General features: G+C 38.8%; 1 protein-coding gene across 3 annotated transcripts in view; it reads right to left on the bottom strand.

Moving 5' to 3' along the window:
• Window positions 1-13,686, bottom strand: part of cep290 (centrosomal protein 290) — a 44,541-nt gene that overhangs the window by 26,639 nt on the left and 4,216 nt on the right. For 2 of the 3 annotated variants that reach the window (XM_017474618.3, XM_053682102.1), the window contains exons 6-18: window positions 12,298-12,351; window positions 10,980-11,126; window positions 9,666-9,848; window positions 9,396-9,485; window positions 8,616-8,738; window positions 6,540-6,660; window positions 5,321-5,493; window positions 4,199-4,361; window positions 3,986-4,086; window positions 1,812-1,878; window positions 872-987; window positions 694-778; window positions 474-607 (exon numbers count right to left, since the gene is read on the bottom strand). In XM_017474618.3, coding sequence (XP_017330107.1) covers window positions 474-607; window positions 694-778; window positions 872-987; window positions 1,812-1,878; window positions 3,986-4,086; window positions 4,199-4,361; window positions 5,321-5,493; window positions 6,540-6,660; window positions 8,616-8,738; window positions 9,396-9,485; window positions 9,666-9,848; window positions 10,980-11,126; window positions 12,298-12,351 — 1,557 coding nt within the window. Of the gene's footprint in view, window positions 1-473; window positions 608-693; window positions 779-871; window positions 988-1,811; window positions 1,879-3,985; window positions 4,087-4,198; window positions 4,362-5,320; window positions 5,494-6,539; window positions 6,661-8,615; window positions 8,739-9,387; window positions 9,486-9,665; window positions 9,849-10,979; window positions 11,127-12,297; window positions 12,352-13,686 lie in introns of those variants that run through there. The other variant, XM_053682103.1, reaches the window with a different exon arrangement.

A 13,686-nucleotide genomic window follows, 5' to 3' on the forward strand; every position in this document is an offset into this window, starting at 1 on the left:
CCTTAATGAATCACTTTATTATCTCACAGAATCATTTATCATCTTACAGAATCAATTTATTACATTACCGATTCATGTTTTTCCTTATTGAATATTTTTGTTCCTTACTGAATCAATTTATTACTTTACTGAATCACTTCTTTCCCCCGTTACCTATTCCCTTTTCCTTAATGAATCACTTTATTAACTTATTGAATAACCTTTTTCCTTAGAGAATCACTTGTTTTTTCATTACCAAATCACTTTTTTTCCTTAATGAATCACATTTTACTTTACTGAATCAATTTATTACCTTAATGATTCATATTGTTCCTTATTGAATCAATTGATTATCTTATTTAATTAATTTTCTTTCCTTATCAAATCACTTTTCCTTATCAAATGACTTCATAACCTTACTGATTCACTTTTTTCTCTTATACAATCACTTTATCTTTATTGCGTTAACACATCTGAAAGCTCAGATCACTCACGCTGACGAGTCTCTCCAGGCTGGGGATGCTGATGGCCGTCTGAGTGGGAGCTTTGCTCTGCGCCTCCTGGATGGCCTGCAAAATCTCCTTCATGCCCTGCTCCAGCTGCTTGTTCTCCTTCAGCATCTCGTTCTCTGCAGAAATCACAGCGGAAAGTGAATGAGCACGACTAATCCAGATCACTGGAGCCGAAATGGGGAAGCTGCACGTATACACTCACGTTTGGCTTTAAACTGCAAGGATTCTATTCTCTTCAGCTCCAGCTCTTTCTCTCTGCTCATCAGCTCCTTCTGCAGGAAGTCATTCTGATGGAAGAAGTTATGAGAGAGGGGAGTCAAAATGAGTGAACAGGGATATTTTTTTGGTGTTATCGACCAAATTATTTCTTAAAAATGTACCTTTCTTTTGACTTCATCCTCATCAGCTGGTCTGAGGGTCGATCTCTCCCTGTTGGACCTGCTGGGTTCCTCTACAGTTTCATCATCAAGAAGTGAACTACTGATCACTGTGACACCTACAGACAAAACTCTGCAGTCAGTATAAACAGCAGTACACCGCTTTAAAAAAAATTCTAGACAGCAAACCGTTATACATGTAAAAAAGTGACTTGTACGGTGGACTCTCCACATAATTAGAGTTTCATTGAATAATAAACAGATTAGAAAACGTGCTGTTATGTAACAAAAAAAAGGGTGTAATCGTGCACATGGTGAAATTTTCTGTAAGGAGACATTTAATTAACACTGATGGAAGGAGTCTCCAGTGTCACTGTTTTTAACAAAACAAGCTGGTGAGGTAATAACTGTTTATAGCTGCTATAACGTAAGTGATAACAGGAACGTTAAATATAACTATAAAGGGGATAAAAAGCATGACGTGTCGTTCTGTAATAAACTAAAAATCATTATTTGGCAAATTGCTGTGGGATAAGCGGAATAAAACACTTCGGTAATCCACAGTAACGTCATCGCACCAATGTGTTGTTGATTATTTTCCTAAAACACCATGACACGGAGTGTTTTATTCTTTGCTCGGTATAGAAATTTATGGAAATCTGATTTTTAAAAAACAACCCATATTTTATTTAGTAATGACTTTATAGTAATCGCTCCAAACCAATTCCAAGCGTCAGAAAACGCACCGAATTATAACCATGAGATATAAAAAAACGTGTTATCTTAATGACTAGTAAACAAATTGTGAAGTAACAGGCCTGTGTTTAGTAGCATTTCTGAAAAAAAAATCGCTACTGTTGAATTATGGGTTCAGTGATTTGGAATCATTTGTGGTTGGCGGGGGGGGACATTACTAAAAAAATAAACAAGAGGCTTTTTTGACCTTTGTCCTTCACCAGGGCACGGATACGCTGCTTGAGCTCCAGCCTTTCCTCCTCGAGACGTTCAATCTGAGAGAAAGCACATTAGAGACAGCGGTTAATAGTAAGTAAGTAGGTAAGTAAATTTTATTTATAAAACAAGTTTAAATTCAACTTACACTGGCCAAATGCTGTGCAGAAACAATAATAAAATACAATAAAATATACCATGAAATAAAATAAAAAATAACAGTTACTAATCAACAAGTTAATAGCCAGGGAAGGCCAAAGAGTATAAGAACATGTCTTAAGTCTAGATTTAAAAATGGAGATTGAGGGAGTTCTCTTAATGTCAGGTGGCAACTGATTCCATAAATGTGGAACAGCAACTGCAAATGCTCTGTAACCTTTTAATTTAAGACATGACCGTGGGACATGTAGGAGCTGAAAGCTTTATTTGGCAGACCTGAGAGACTTGGGAGCTGAATGTAAATAAATAAGGTCAGACATATAAGATGGGGTTTGTCGATTAAGAGCTTTAAAAACAATCAGCAAAATCTTGACCTGAAGAGAAGCTAGAATTGGAGTGATATGATAACATTTTTTTGCATGTGCTCTGGACCACCTGCAAAACCAATGAAGATTGGGGAAGACCAAGGTACAGAGAATTACAATAAGTCCAGGTGTGATGTAATACATGCATGAATGACACTTCCCAAATCTTGAAAGGAAAGTGATGATTTAAGTCCGGAAATGACTCTAAACTGGTAAAAGCTGTTTTTAACAACTAAGCTAATTGATTGTTTTATTTTTATACGAAGCATAAACGTACATAAACGTATATACTGCCTGTACTTTCACTAAAAGACCAAAAATGGCGGCTTGACCTAATAGTGTAACCTTAAACACACAGTTTGAGCACATTTCTGCTGCGACTCTTTCCGTGGACACCATGCATGTGTTTGTATGGACGCTAAACTTTTTTTTAAGCCTCGTTTTCTACCAATTTGGTTATTTACCAATTCCTAACCACCAGGCAGCTCCCTGCTAAGATGAAGAATTGCACGTGCAATCCTCTGAGACACGTGTTCTCAGAACAACTGATCATGCTGCGTCACAATTCAGCGCAATACACTCGGTAGGAAATTGCTATCCGCAATCTTCCGCATACATGCACTCACAAAGACACCAATGGATGGCTGGTGGTACTGTGATTGACAGGAGAGAAAGATTATGCCCCTCCCACTCAAACAGAATAGCCAATTTTGCTCTATTGGACTCCTGGAATTGTTGGGATTTGAATTTGTGATCTCTTGAGTACAGGGGAAACATTTTCCGGTTGCACCAGTCAAGAGTTATCCATTTTTTCCCACTGGTTTAAGAGTTAAATGGTTACTTAATGAAAATAATAGTTTCCTAAGAACAACGATGGAGGATTTTTACTCAAAAAAGAATGAATTCAGAGTGCAACAACATCACATAGCCGGTTATTCCCTCTAATAAAAGAGATGCAATAAAACCTGTGAGATGCAAGCTTTTAATAGCTATTTATTCTGAGTGTGTAGCTACTAAAATGAATTTTGGCAGTAATTCCTGATTGAGACATTTAAGTTTACCAAAAATAATCTTCATAACTTGAGTTGCTCAAGTTATAATTGAGGTCTGGTTCTTGGTTCCAGACCAGTTGAATTTTGATTTTAGAGGCCTTTTTGAAGTCGAATGTTTTATAAATGGTAAATGGTCTGCACTTACATTGCACTTTTATCCAAAGTGCATGAGACCCATTCACACACCAATGGTAGCAGAGCTGCCACACAAGGCGCTAGCTTGCCATCGGGAGCAACTTGGGGTTCAGTGTTTTGCCCAAGGACACTCTGGCATGTGGAGTCATGTGGGCCGGGAATCGAACCGCCAACCCTACGATTAGTGGACAACCCGCTCTACCACATGAGCCATAGCCGCCCAAAGAAAACCACCTGGTTTTTTAAGAAACCAGGTCCATGCCAGCAGAAATATTTTATTACTAACCGAAGTAAACTTGCTTGGATGCTCGAATTCATGTATTTACAACAAAACAAAACCCAAATTCTTACCAAGTTTGACTGGAATAGAGAATAGAAGATTTCCTCAGGAATTTAAACATATACTGTGGAAAGTTGGTGAACAGAAAATGGCAGTAAAAAGCTTTAACGTTTACCTCCTTTAGCAGAACCTGGTTCTCCGCTCTGTACTGCCTTTGTTTTAACACCTTTGATCTCCTGAACTCGGTCAAATCCACTTCTTCTTTCTGATTTAAACCTAAAGGAAAATAAGCAGCGATATAAATCAGTGAGACTTTATGCTGAGAAGGCAAAAAGAAGAACTAATCTTCTGTCAACGAACATGTATATATAAACAGCATGTGACCGACCCAGGCGCCCTCTTAGCTCCTCGTTCTCGTCCAGAAGGTCGTTGATCTTCATCTCCAGTTGGTTTATTTCCCTGGTCATGGCTTCTATTTCTCGATCACGGATTCTGACCTGGTTTTTGCTTTCTTTGATCTCGGCTACGGCAGCTACCAGCCCATCAGTGCCCTGAAACACAACCGTGCATTTGCATACTGAGGAAAGAAATAGCTACTGACATTTTCCTTGGGGGGTTGTGGTATCATGTGCTAACAACAATAACAATAATAATAATAATAATAATAATGAGAATAATGAACATAGGGTTTTTCCCCTATCAAATCTGGTCTGCAGCAGTACCTACCTGAAATAGAATATCAGCAAATCCAATATCTATCTAAAGCCAATTTGCTAACTCATTTTTAATTCAGCTAAGAATAGTTTTATTTATTTTGCTATTGTACGTTTTGTAGCTTGCTACAAAATTAGCTAGTTCACGAACATTAACCAGCTAATTAATGCAAATAAACTTATCTTTCGCTAGTATTTTCTGTCTATAGCTACAACCCCAATTCTAAAGCTAGTACATTTTGTACTAGTATATAGTGCAAATAAACTTATCTTTCGCTAGTATTTTCTGTCTATAGCTACAACCCCAATTCTAAAGCTAGTACATTTGTACTAGTATATAGTGTGTGTATAGCTAGTATGTTTTATCTATAGTTAGTATATTTTTGTCTATAGCTAGTATATTTTGTCAACAGTTAGTACATTTTGTATATAGTCACCAGGAGTTTCTGTATTAACGCTTCTACTATGCAGGTAACATAAACTCCCAAATAAATTACAAATGATACAAATCTATAGCTTAATTCACAAATACATTTGGCTGACAAATTCACAAAAGCGTTTTTACAAAAATCCTTAACATTTATGAATGATAAGAATCGTATCTCATTAACTTCCCTATGGCAGAAAGAGGTTTTTCAGGTGTCATATACTACAGATGCAGTAAAAAGAGATTAGACTGAAATATAACTATAGCTCTTCTTTGAACTGGCTATGATGAGACGAGGTTTAAGTAAGCTACATCATTGTAACAGAAAGTTGCTCCAAGGATTGAGGTGTTACGAGTCTGCTCAACTCACAGACTCGTAAAGCCGAATGCGGCTCAGGGTTTCGCTCAGCTCCTGGTCTTTGTGGTGGGCGTCGGATTCAGCGAGATGGGCGGAGCGTTCGGCCTGCTCTGCCCTCCGCTCTGCAGCCTGCAGCTTTCCAATCAGCTCGTCCAGTTTCCTCTGCTGTGTGCTAGAGCCCGGACCTGTGAGGAACCATCCGCACAATGACATTAGTGTGGGGCTGGGACTGTATACCATCATCGCTGATAACAAAACCTTAAATAGTTATACGATAAGAACTACTGGTATAGACAATGTGACTAATTTAAAAAATAAACAAATAATAATAAAAAAAGACAGAGTGACTATGATATACAGCTGTAATAGTGGGGAGAAACCCATAAGAAGACTAGTGTGTCAATACATTAATCTTGGTCAAAAATTACAAGACTCTCTTTGACCAATCAGTGATCTGCACTATTTTCTAGCTCCACCCAAATGTTCCTGTTCAGTACACATGGTACCTGAATAAAAATGGTGGCCACCCAACAACTCCACTGTTCCAGGTTCAAGCCTAAACTCAGGTTATTGTCTGTATGAAGTTTCCTCCTGGTTCTCCAGTTTTCTCCCATCGCCCAAAAACATCCCGGTTTTTACAGTTCTTCACAGAAGGACTTCACAGTATGTATGTACAGTGTGTACAGTGGATTGGGCAGAACATGTGAGATCGGGTCTGCTGCGCATTCTAGACACTACTGGTCTAGTGTGAAAATATTGAGTAGTATATAGTAATATGGTCTGGTCAAAATCTGATTCACGATAATTTGCAATTCGATTCTCAGAATATTTTGAACAAAATTTGAATGAAGATAAATCGTGACTGAAAAGACTCCTTTTTATTTGTGAATCATAAACAATGCACATTTTTGTCTGTATAAAACAAACTAAATTAAAACTGCTACAAAACAGAAGTTTAATCTTTTAAACAAAGATGTACTACAGGTTCGGCCAATCTTGAAAATAATTAAATACCCACAAAGTACGAATGAATAAACAAAGACCCGAAAATGATAGCATGAAACAGAACGAGCTCCGTAGCAGACTCCGGGGAGTCATTTTAACCGGAAATAGAGCTCCAAAGTTAGCTAAAATGACCTTAAAAAAACCACTATAAAAGAACCCCAAAATGAGTCATTGAGTTCTCAATAATGGCAAGCAATGATGAGAAAAAAGCTGTGTGATTTTACACCTTTATCTTTAAGTGGTTTCTTGAGCTCCTCAATGAGCGAGGCATTCTTTTCCATTTCGCCTGTGTACTGCTCCACTCGCTCAGACAGCAGCTTGATCTGCTGGTCTCTCTCTTGCACCGCCTGTGGATAGCAAAACACACACACATTTATTTCTTCAGCACAGTCAGTACAACTCAAAAAGATCATTATAATTTCTAAATTATAGAAAGAGACAGAAAAAAGAATAGCACTTTACAGATCAGTGATAAAAATGATAAATACCCCTAAAGTATGATTGAATAAACAAAGACCTGGGGAAAACGATCGACTGAAACATAATGAGCTCCGTTACTAGCGCCTGAGGTGTCATTTTAATTGGAAATAGAGCTCCAAAGTCAGCTAAAATGTTTTCCATGACCTCTTTTTCAGGCACTGTAGATCTCAGCGGCACTGGGCTGGTGTTGTTTGAAAGCTAGTGAAGCGCTTATTTTAGCTGTTATCATCTGGTTGTGTAAGCCCCACAACATGCATCTGTAACATCATAACAATTAGATAGTAGTTACGTAAGGAATAAAACACTTGGGGTTTTGCTGTTGTAGGAAAATAATCAACGACAGGGTGGTTAGATCACACGGCGTTACCATAATGACCAAAACGTTGATTATTTTCTTATAAAAGCAAATCATGAAGTGTTTATTACTCATATACCGCACTATTCTAACATAAAAAAAAATTATTAAACAACACTGAACTTTTTATCCGTTTATAGTAACGTTAATTTAACGCTGTGGAATGTCCGCAAAAATTACACAGTCATTCCCTCACCAGCCTTTCTTTTTTCTCTCTCTTGACATTAATTTTAAATCAATTAAAAGGTAGCTTGCCATGTTACAGAGAAACCGCAAAGCACAGAATCTTGAACTAAGTCACTGTTACAAAGCGCTAACGCTTTGTTAATTTGTTAATTAATAAAAAAAAAATAACCTGCACTACTGTCAAAGCTGCTGTTATAGAAAATTCATCAACACCTCCTGACCAAGCCAGAATCTTGAGTTTGACAGCAGTGTGGCATAATTTCTTTTTTTTATAAATCATTGACTACTTATAACTGATCTGCAAAGTGCACATTGATGCAAATAACACAGTATAGGAGGGGAGTATAATTTAATAAAAATAAATAAAATCAATAAATAAATGAAGTTAAGGGGATAGGAGTGATAAAGGAGAACTCAAAGACAGCTACAAAGACGATCCAGGTCAAACAAAGGTACTTACAGCACACAGTTCATAAACGATCTGCGTCACGTAAGTATCAAGCCACAAAGGAAAAGAACAAAAAGCGTGAAAGTGTGAAATAACTGAAGAGGAAAGAAAACAACAGAAGATGGACAGACTTCCTGAACTACACAAACGCACACTAAGAAAGCGACAGAGTCGTTTTAGTCGGAGCCGAATGTACTGAGTGTGTACGATACGAGAGGAAAAACTACCACTCGGCTGTTTACATGCACACTCTCGTTGCATTGTAGGAAAAACCTTACATTTTCTCTCTTGATGTTGCTCAGTGTTGAACCCACCATATTTAATCCCTTTCTAATCATCATCATCATCATCATCATCATCATATCATTTGTAAAGTGTTTAGAATTGACACTCCGTTGTAGCACTACTTAATCTTTTTCGGGTGAAAATCATCCATCTGAACCGAAAGAAACGTTTGGACTATATTAGGGCAAAATCATTTTTCAGTGACATCCCTAAAAAATATTGAACATATACTGAAAGATTTCATTTCACATTAATGAACTTGAAGGAAGCTGCATGAGAATCTTCACTCAAGATGAGATATTATTAATAATAATATTCTGTGATAAATGTCACTGGATATCGTGGCATATCGCGTATGTACTACCGTGCATAGAGTAGAAAAATGTCAAAAGTTGACCATGAAGAGTCTCCTCAGTCTGACACACGTATTTACTGCATGCACTTCCTGCTATTTAAATTCCAAACCATGAGCCATGGATGAGTTTATTTCCCTAAAGCAGGTTTGGTGAACCCAAAGGCCCGTAACGTGACGATGATCTGCTCAGGACCTGCTGCAACGCAATGATGTTGCTTTTGTCTGAATCCATCTGAGCCGCACGTAGCTTCTCTCTCAGGTCCCGAATCATCTGCTGGTACTCCAGGATTTCAGCATCTTTCCCTGATAACACACTCTATACACACACACACACACACACACACACACACACACACACACACACACACACACACACACACACACACACACACTCATGTGAGGAATAGTTTCTACTGGCACAAATCGCAAAATTCGCACAATTAATCTGTCAACATGTAGTTTCGCCCAAATGTGTTCTTTGAGATCTGCTGGCACGCACACACACGAGGGGAAAAACCAAAACAGAAATATGTGTAAGTGTCAGACTCTCTTACTTCAAACAGGGATCATGCTCACACTGATTAATGTTGAGAGGAGATGAAATTTATCCTGATTACATGCTGCAGGGTCTCGCTTAGTCGTGTGACATGATTAACGATGTGAAAACTGAAGCAACCATCATGCTGAACCACACACACACACACGTTTCAAAAGGAAACTTTCTGACTCTTATGCTTTGTGGTGTCTTGTAAATGGGAATGTGCAAGCTGTAATAATGCCGTTTTCCACCTCGACACGCTTGAAATGGGTGGGAAAAAAAACACCTCCACATTTTTATGAGCATGTAAAGCTCATAAAAAGCTAGTTTAACCGCACTTTTACAGTTACAGGCCTGAGTGGCTGCTGGTGCTGTTCCGCTTCAGTGAACTTCAAACATTCATGAAATATTTTGGACTGAAACATACATTCCTACCCTCCACTCTTCCACTTTAGCATTGACTGCAGCCATCACTGGATCGTCCTCCTCGGCCCGAGCCTGAATCTGCTGCGTCAGCTCTCTCACCTACACACACACACACACACACACACACACACACAAATAATAGTCAAGGAAAAACAAACAATGAGCACAAATGATTTACGCAAGGCTTTTCCGTGACAGGTTGTAAATCCCACAGATGACTAAACTCTAATTTATAGTGTAATTAAAAATAAAGAAAAAAGAAGAAAGAAAGAAAATAACCTGCAGCATGGCCTGGTCTCTCTCTCTCCTCAGCTGGTCCATGAATCTGTCCGTCTGCTGCACCGCCACTTTCATCTTGTTGTACTCGTCTGTCATCTTCTCCATCTCTCTCACAGACTCCTCCAGGTTCTTCTGCAGGTTCTCCAGCTCGCTCTTCAGCTGAGAGTTCTCGTCCTCAGAGCGCTGTGGAAATCAGAGTCGTGAGATACAAGATCGTTACCTGATACCTGATCTGTGCCGAATTACGGATTCTGATTGGTCGGAAGGTGTTGATTTGCTTTCTATAAGGGCAGCTCTGAAAGTAGTTCTAGCTATAAATCAAATCGCAGGTTTATATTAATGCGCTCGTTCTAATGTGTTATCGTTTCCATAGTAACAGCTCGTTCACAGAGATGTAAATGTAACTCTAAATCATTAAAATATACAGTGTTGATTAATACAGTAAAATTGCAATTATAGGCAATTTGCTGTGGAGTTAACATTAACCATCACACCACATCATCGTTAACTATTTTAAGACCTTAATTTTTGCAGCCTCAATTTGTGAGGTTCAAAAATAACATACTGAAATACTACCTGACGAATAATGAAGATGGTATTTTAACAACTGAAGATTTTGGAACTGTATTTTAAGAAGGTGAATATGTATAAATTGAATTTTGAATGCTGGCATTTTGTTTTCAATCAAAATATGAAAAAAACCCAATGAATTGCAGAAGAAACTAATTTTCCTTGATTTGTGTCAAATTGCTGGGCAGAAAAATTCAAGTACTGTCATTGCGATATGTTTCTATTCAATTCATGTAATTCAACATGCCATTTTGCCTTGAGGACATTTGGCACTATTATACTTCCAGACCTACCCACCTTTGGTGCTTGGCCCCCTAATAATCCCACAGTGAAGTGAATGATCAACTATACATCTATACACCTAACCTTTTATTATATATAAACTTTACAAAGTCTACACATCTGTTAGAACTACATAATGTTTGCTTTGCCGCTCCCATTTTCTCCCTAATTTGGTCTTGACCCAATCGCCACCTATCAACCAGCTCTCCCCTATCAATCAGGGACAGTGAAGGCATAAAGGCTAACACGTGTGTCATCCGAGACACGTGAAGTGAAGCCACCCAACTGCATCTTTTGCTGCTCATGCTGAGTCACAGTGCACTGTAACACACTCGGAGGAAAGCATTATCGGCCATCTTCCTCATACATGAGCTCACAGACGCCCAGATAATCGCTGTGATTGACAGCAGTGAGAGAGTGTATTCCCCTCCCACTCAGACAGCACGGCCCATTTTTGCTGACCTGCCAGTTCTCCCAGTACTGGTCGGCCTGCTGGTTGGCTTTGTTGAGTTTCTTCTGAGCCTCAGTCCTCTCGTCTCGGCTCTGGTGCGAGTCCTTCTGCTCCAGCTCCTTCCTGTAGAACTCGACATCCTGCTGGAGCTGCTCGTTCTGCAGACGGGGTGGGGGTAGGGGGTAGGGAAGAGAAGCAGCATGTGTGTTCTGAAGATAAATCAGATTCCTGTTACGAAGCTCTCTGTGTGTGTGTGTGTGTGTGTGTGTGTGTGTGTGTGTGTGGGGTTAGCCTTGGTTCAACTCAATCTTGTGTTTCTTACCTTCTTTTTAAGTTGCTTTATCTTGCAGGTATAACCGAAGAGAGCAAAAGGGGGAAAAAGAAAGCAAAAGACGTGTAGGAGAACGAAAAGAAAAGAGACATGATCAGACAAAAACAGAGATGAAACTTAATGAGTTGGATTAAAGATGGAGATGAAGTGGTAGAAACAACCCATGACCAAAGCACCAGTCACATCATATATCCTGCTAATGTTCCACAAACACAATTAGATGCATCTCGTCTTTTTTCCCCCCGCACTAACTGCTTTCTAAACATCATTTATAAACTCCAGATTTTTTCGTTTTTTTGATAAGCACGTTTTTTTCCCCCAGGCTATAATTTGGAATTCTGGACATGTGACACATTTTAACCAGTCATATCATAGGTCAAGTTAAAAAAAATAATCAGTCAGTGTCGGTCGCTTCTTGACATCTGCGGTTTGTGACGAGTACAATATTGGTGAAAGATCAACAGTCGGGACATGCGATGCACATTCTTTAGTTTTCGGACATGTTCCGAACCGTGATTGATGTGGTTCTTGTGTGAGCTGGCACACATGTGTCGTTATTAAAAACAGAAAAAAAAACAGGAAGAGGTGTTACGGTTTGACATTTTTACAGTACGACACGCTAGTTTAAAAATATCATGCTTTTGCGACTATTATTAATTGTTCAATAAAAAAAAAAGACAATCTCTGCATATATAATAAAAACCAAAATGAAACAAAATATCTTATTAGACAAAATTTTTTGAGAAGTGCTGAGGTAACGGTCTGATCATACACCGTGACAACATCCTGACTAATTCAGGAAATAAATCCAGGATTAGGATTAGGCCTACTTTGTGATTATTTTCCCTTCTCTCGTGCACATTATGTTTCACTCTTTCAGTAACTCAGAGTAAATGTCTTTATAACATGGGAATGCATTCACTGTTACATGCTTGTTTACAGGAATGTGTGTGTTTGTGTGTGTGTGTGTGTGTGTGTGTGTGTGTGTGTGTGTGTACCTCTCTTTTCATCCTTCTGTTCTCATCTTCAGCCTCCTCCACTCGCCGTGACAGCTAGTGCATTCAAATTACATTCAATTAAACAATAATATTCGTCCACTTACTGCACATAACAGACAGACAGACAGATAGATGGACAGAGAGAGAGAGAGACAGAGATGGAGACAGAGGTTTATAAAAAAAAAACAAAAAAAAACAAACAACTTTGTTAAATATAGGTGTGCAACAATTATCGGCACTCCTATGAATTTGTATGAGAAAAATATATTTGAAGTATATTCCCATTGATATTTTGCTTTTTTTTTTTAGTACACCTGGGTGACCTGGAACAGGAAATTGTTCAATCATGACTTCCTGTTTTCCAGGGGTATAAATGTGAAGTGACACATAGGCCAAATTCCCTTAGTCATTCATAACAATGGGTTAGACCAAGGAATATAGCTGTGATACAAGGCAAAAGGTTGTTGAGCTTCACAAAATGGGAAGTGGCTTTAAGAAAATAGCACAAGCATTGAAAATGCCCATTTCCACCATCAGGGCAATAATTACGAAGTTCCAGTCAACTGGAAATGTTATGAATCAACCTGGAATTGGATGTGTGTCTATATCGTCTCAACACACTGTGAAGAGGTTGGTTCGAGTGGCCAAAAAATCTCCAAGGATCACAGCTGGAGAATTGCAGAAGTTAGTTGCGTCTTGGGGTCAGAAAGTCTCCAAAACTACAATCTGAAGTCACCTACATCACCACAAGCTGTTTGGAAGGTTATCAAGAAAAAAGCCTCTACTCTCATCCAAAAACAAACTCAAGCATCTTCAGATTGCCAGACACTATTGGAACTTCAAATGGGATTGGGTTCTATGGTCAGATGAAACCAAAATAGAGCTTTTTGGTAATAAACACAGAGGTGGTTTTTGGCGCACACAGAGAGGTAGCCATATGGAAAAGTACCTCATGCCCACGGTTAAATATGGTGGAGGCTCTTTAATGTTTTGGGCTGTTTTTCTACCAGAGGACCTGGACATTTTGTTAGGATACATGGCATCATGGACTCTATCAAATATCAACAGATATTAAATGAAAACCTTACTGCCTCTGCCAGAAAGCATAAAATGGGCCGTGGTTGGATCTTCCAGCAGGACAATGATCCAAATACATACATTAAAATCAACAAAACCACAAAATCAAGGTCCTGCCATGGCCATCCCAATCCCCTGACTTGAAAACCATAGATAACATGTGGTGAACTGAATAGGAGAGTCCACCAGCGTGGACCTTGAAATTTGAAGGAACTGGAGAGATTCTGTATGGAGGAACAGTCTCAGATTCATTGCCATGTATTCCTCAACCTCATCAGGCATTATAGTAGAAGACTCAGCTGTTATTTTGGC

Source organism: Ictalurus punctatus, chromosome 8 (genome assembly GCF_001660625.3).
Source record: "Ictalurus punctatus breed USDA103 chromosome 8, Coco_2.0, whole genome shotgun sequence".
In the NCBI taxonomy this organism is placed as follows: Eukaryota; Metazoa; Chordata; class Actinopteri; order Siluriformes; family Ictaluridae; genus Ictalurus; species Ictalurus punctatus.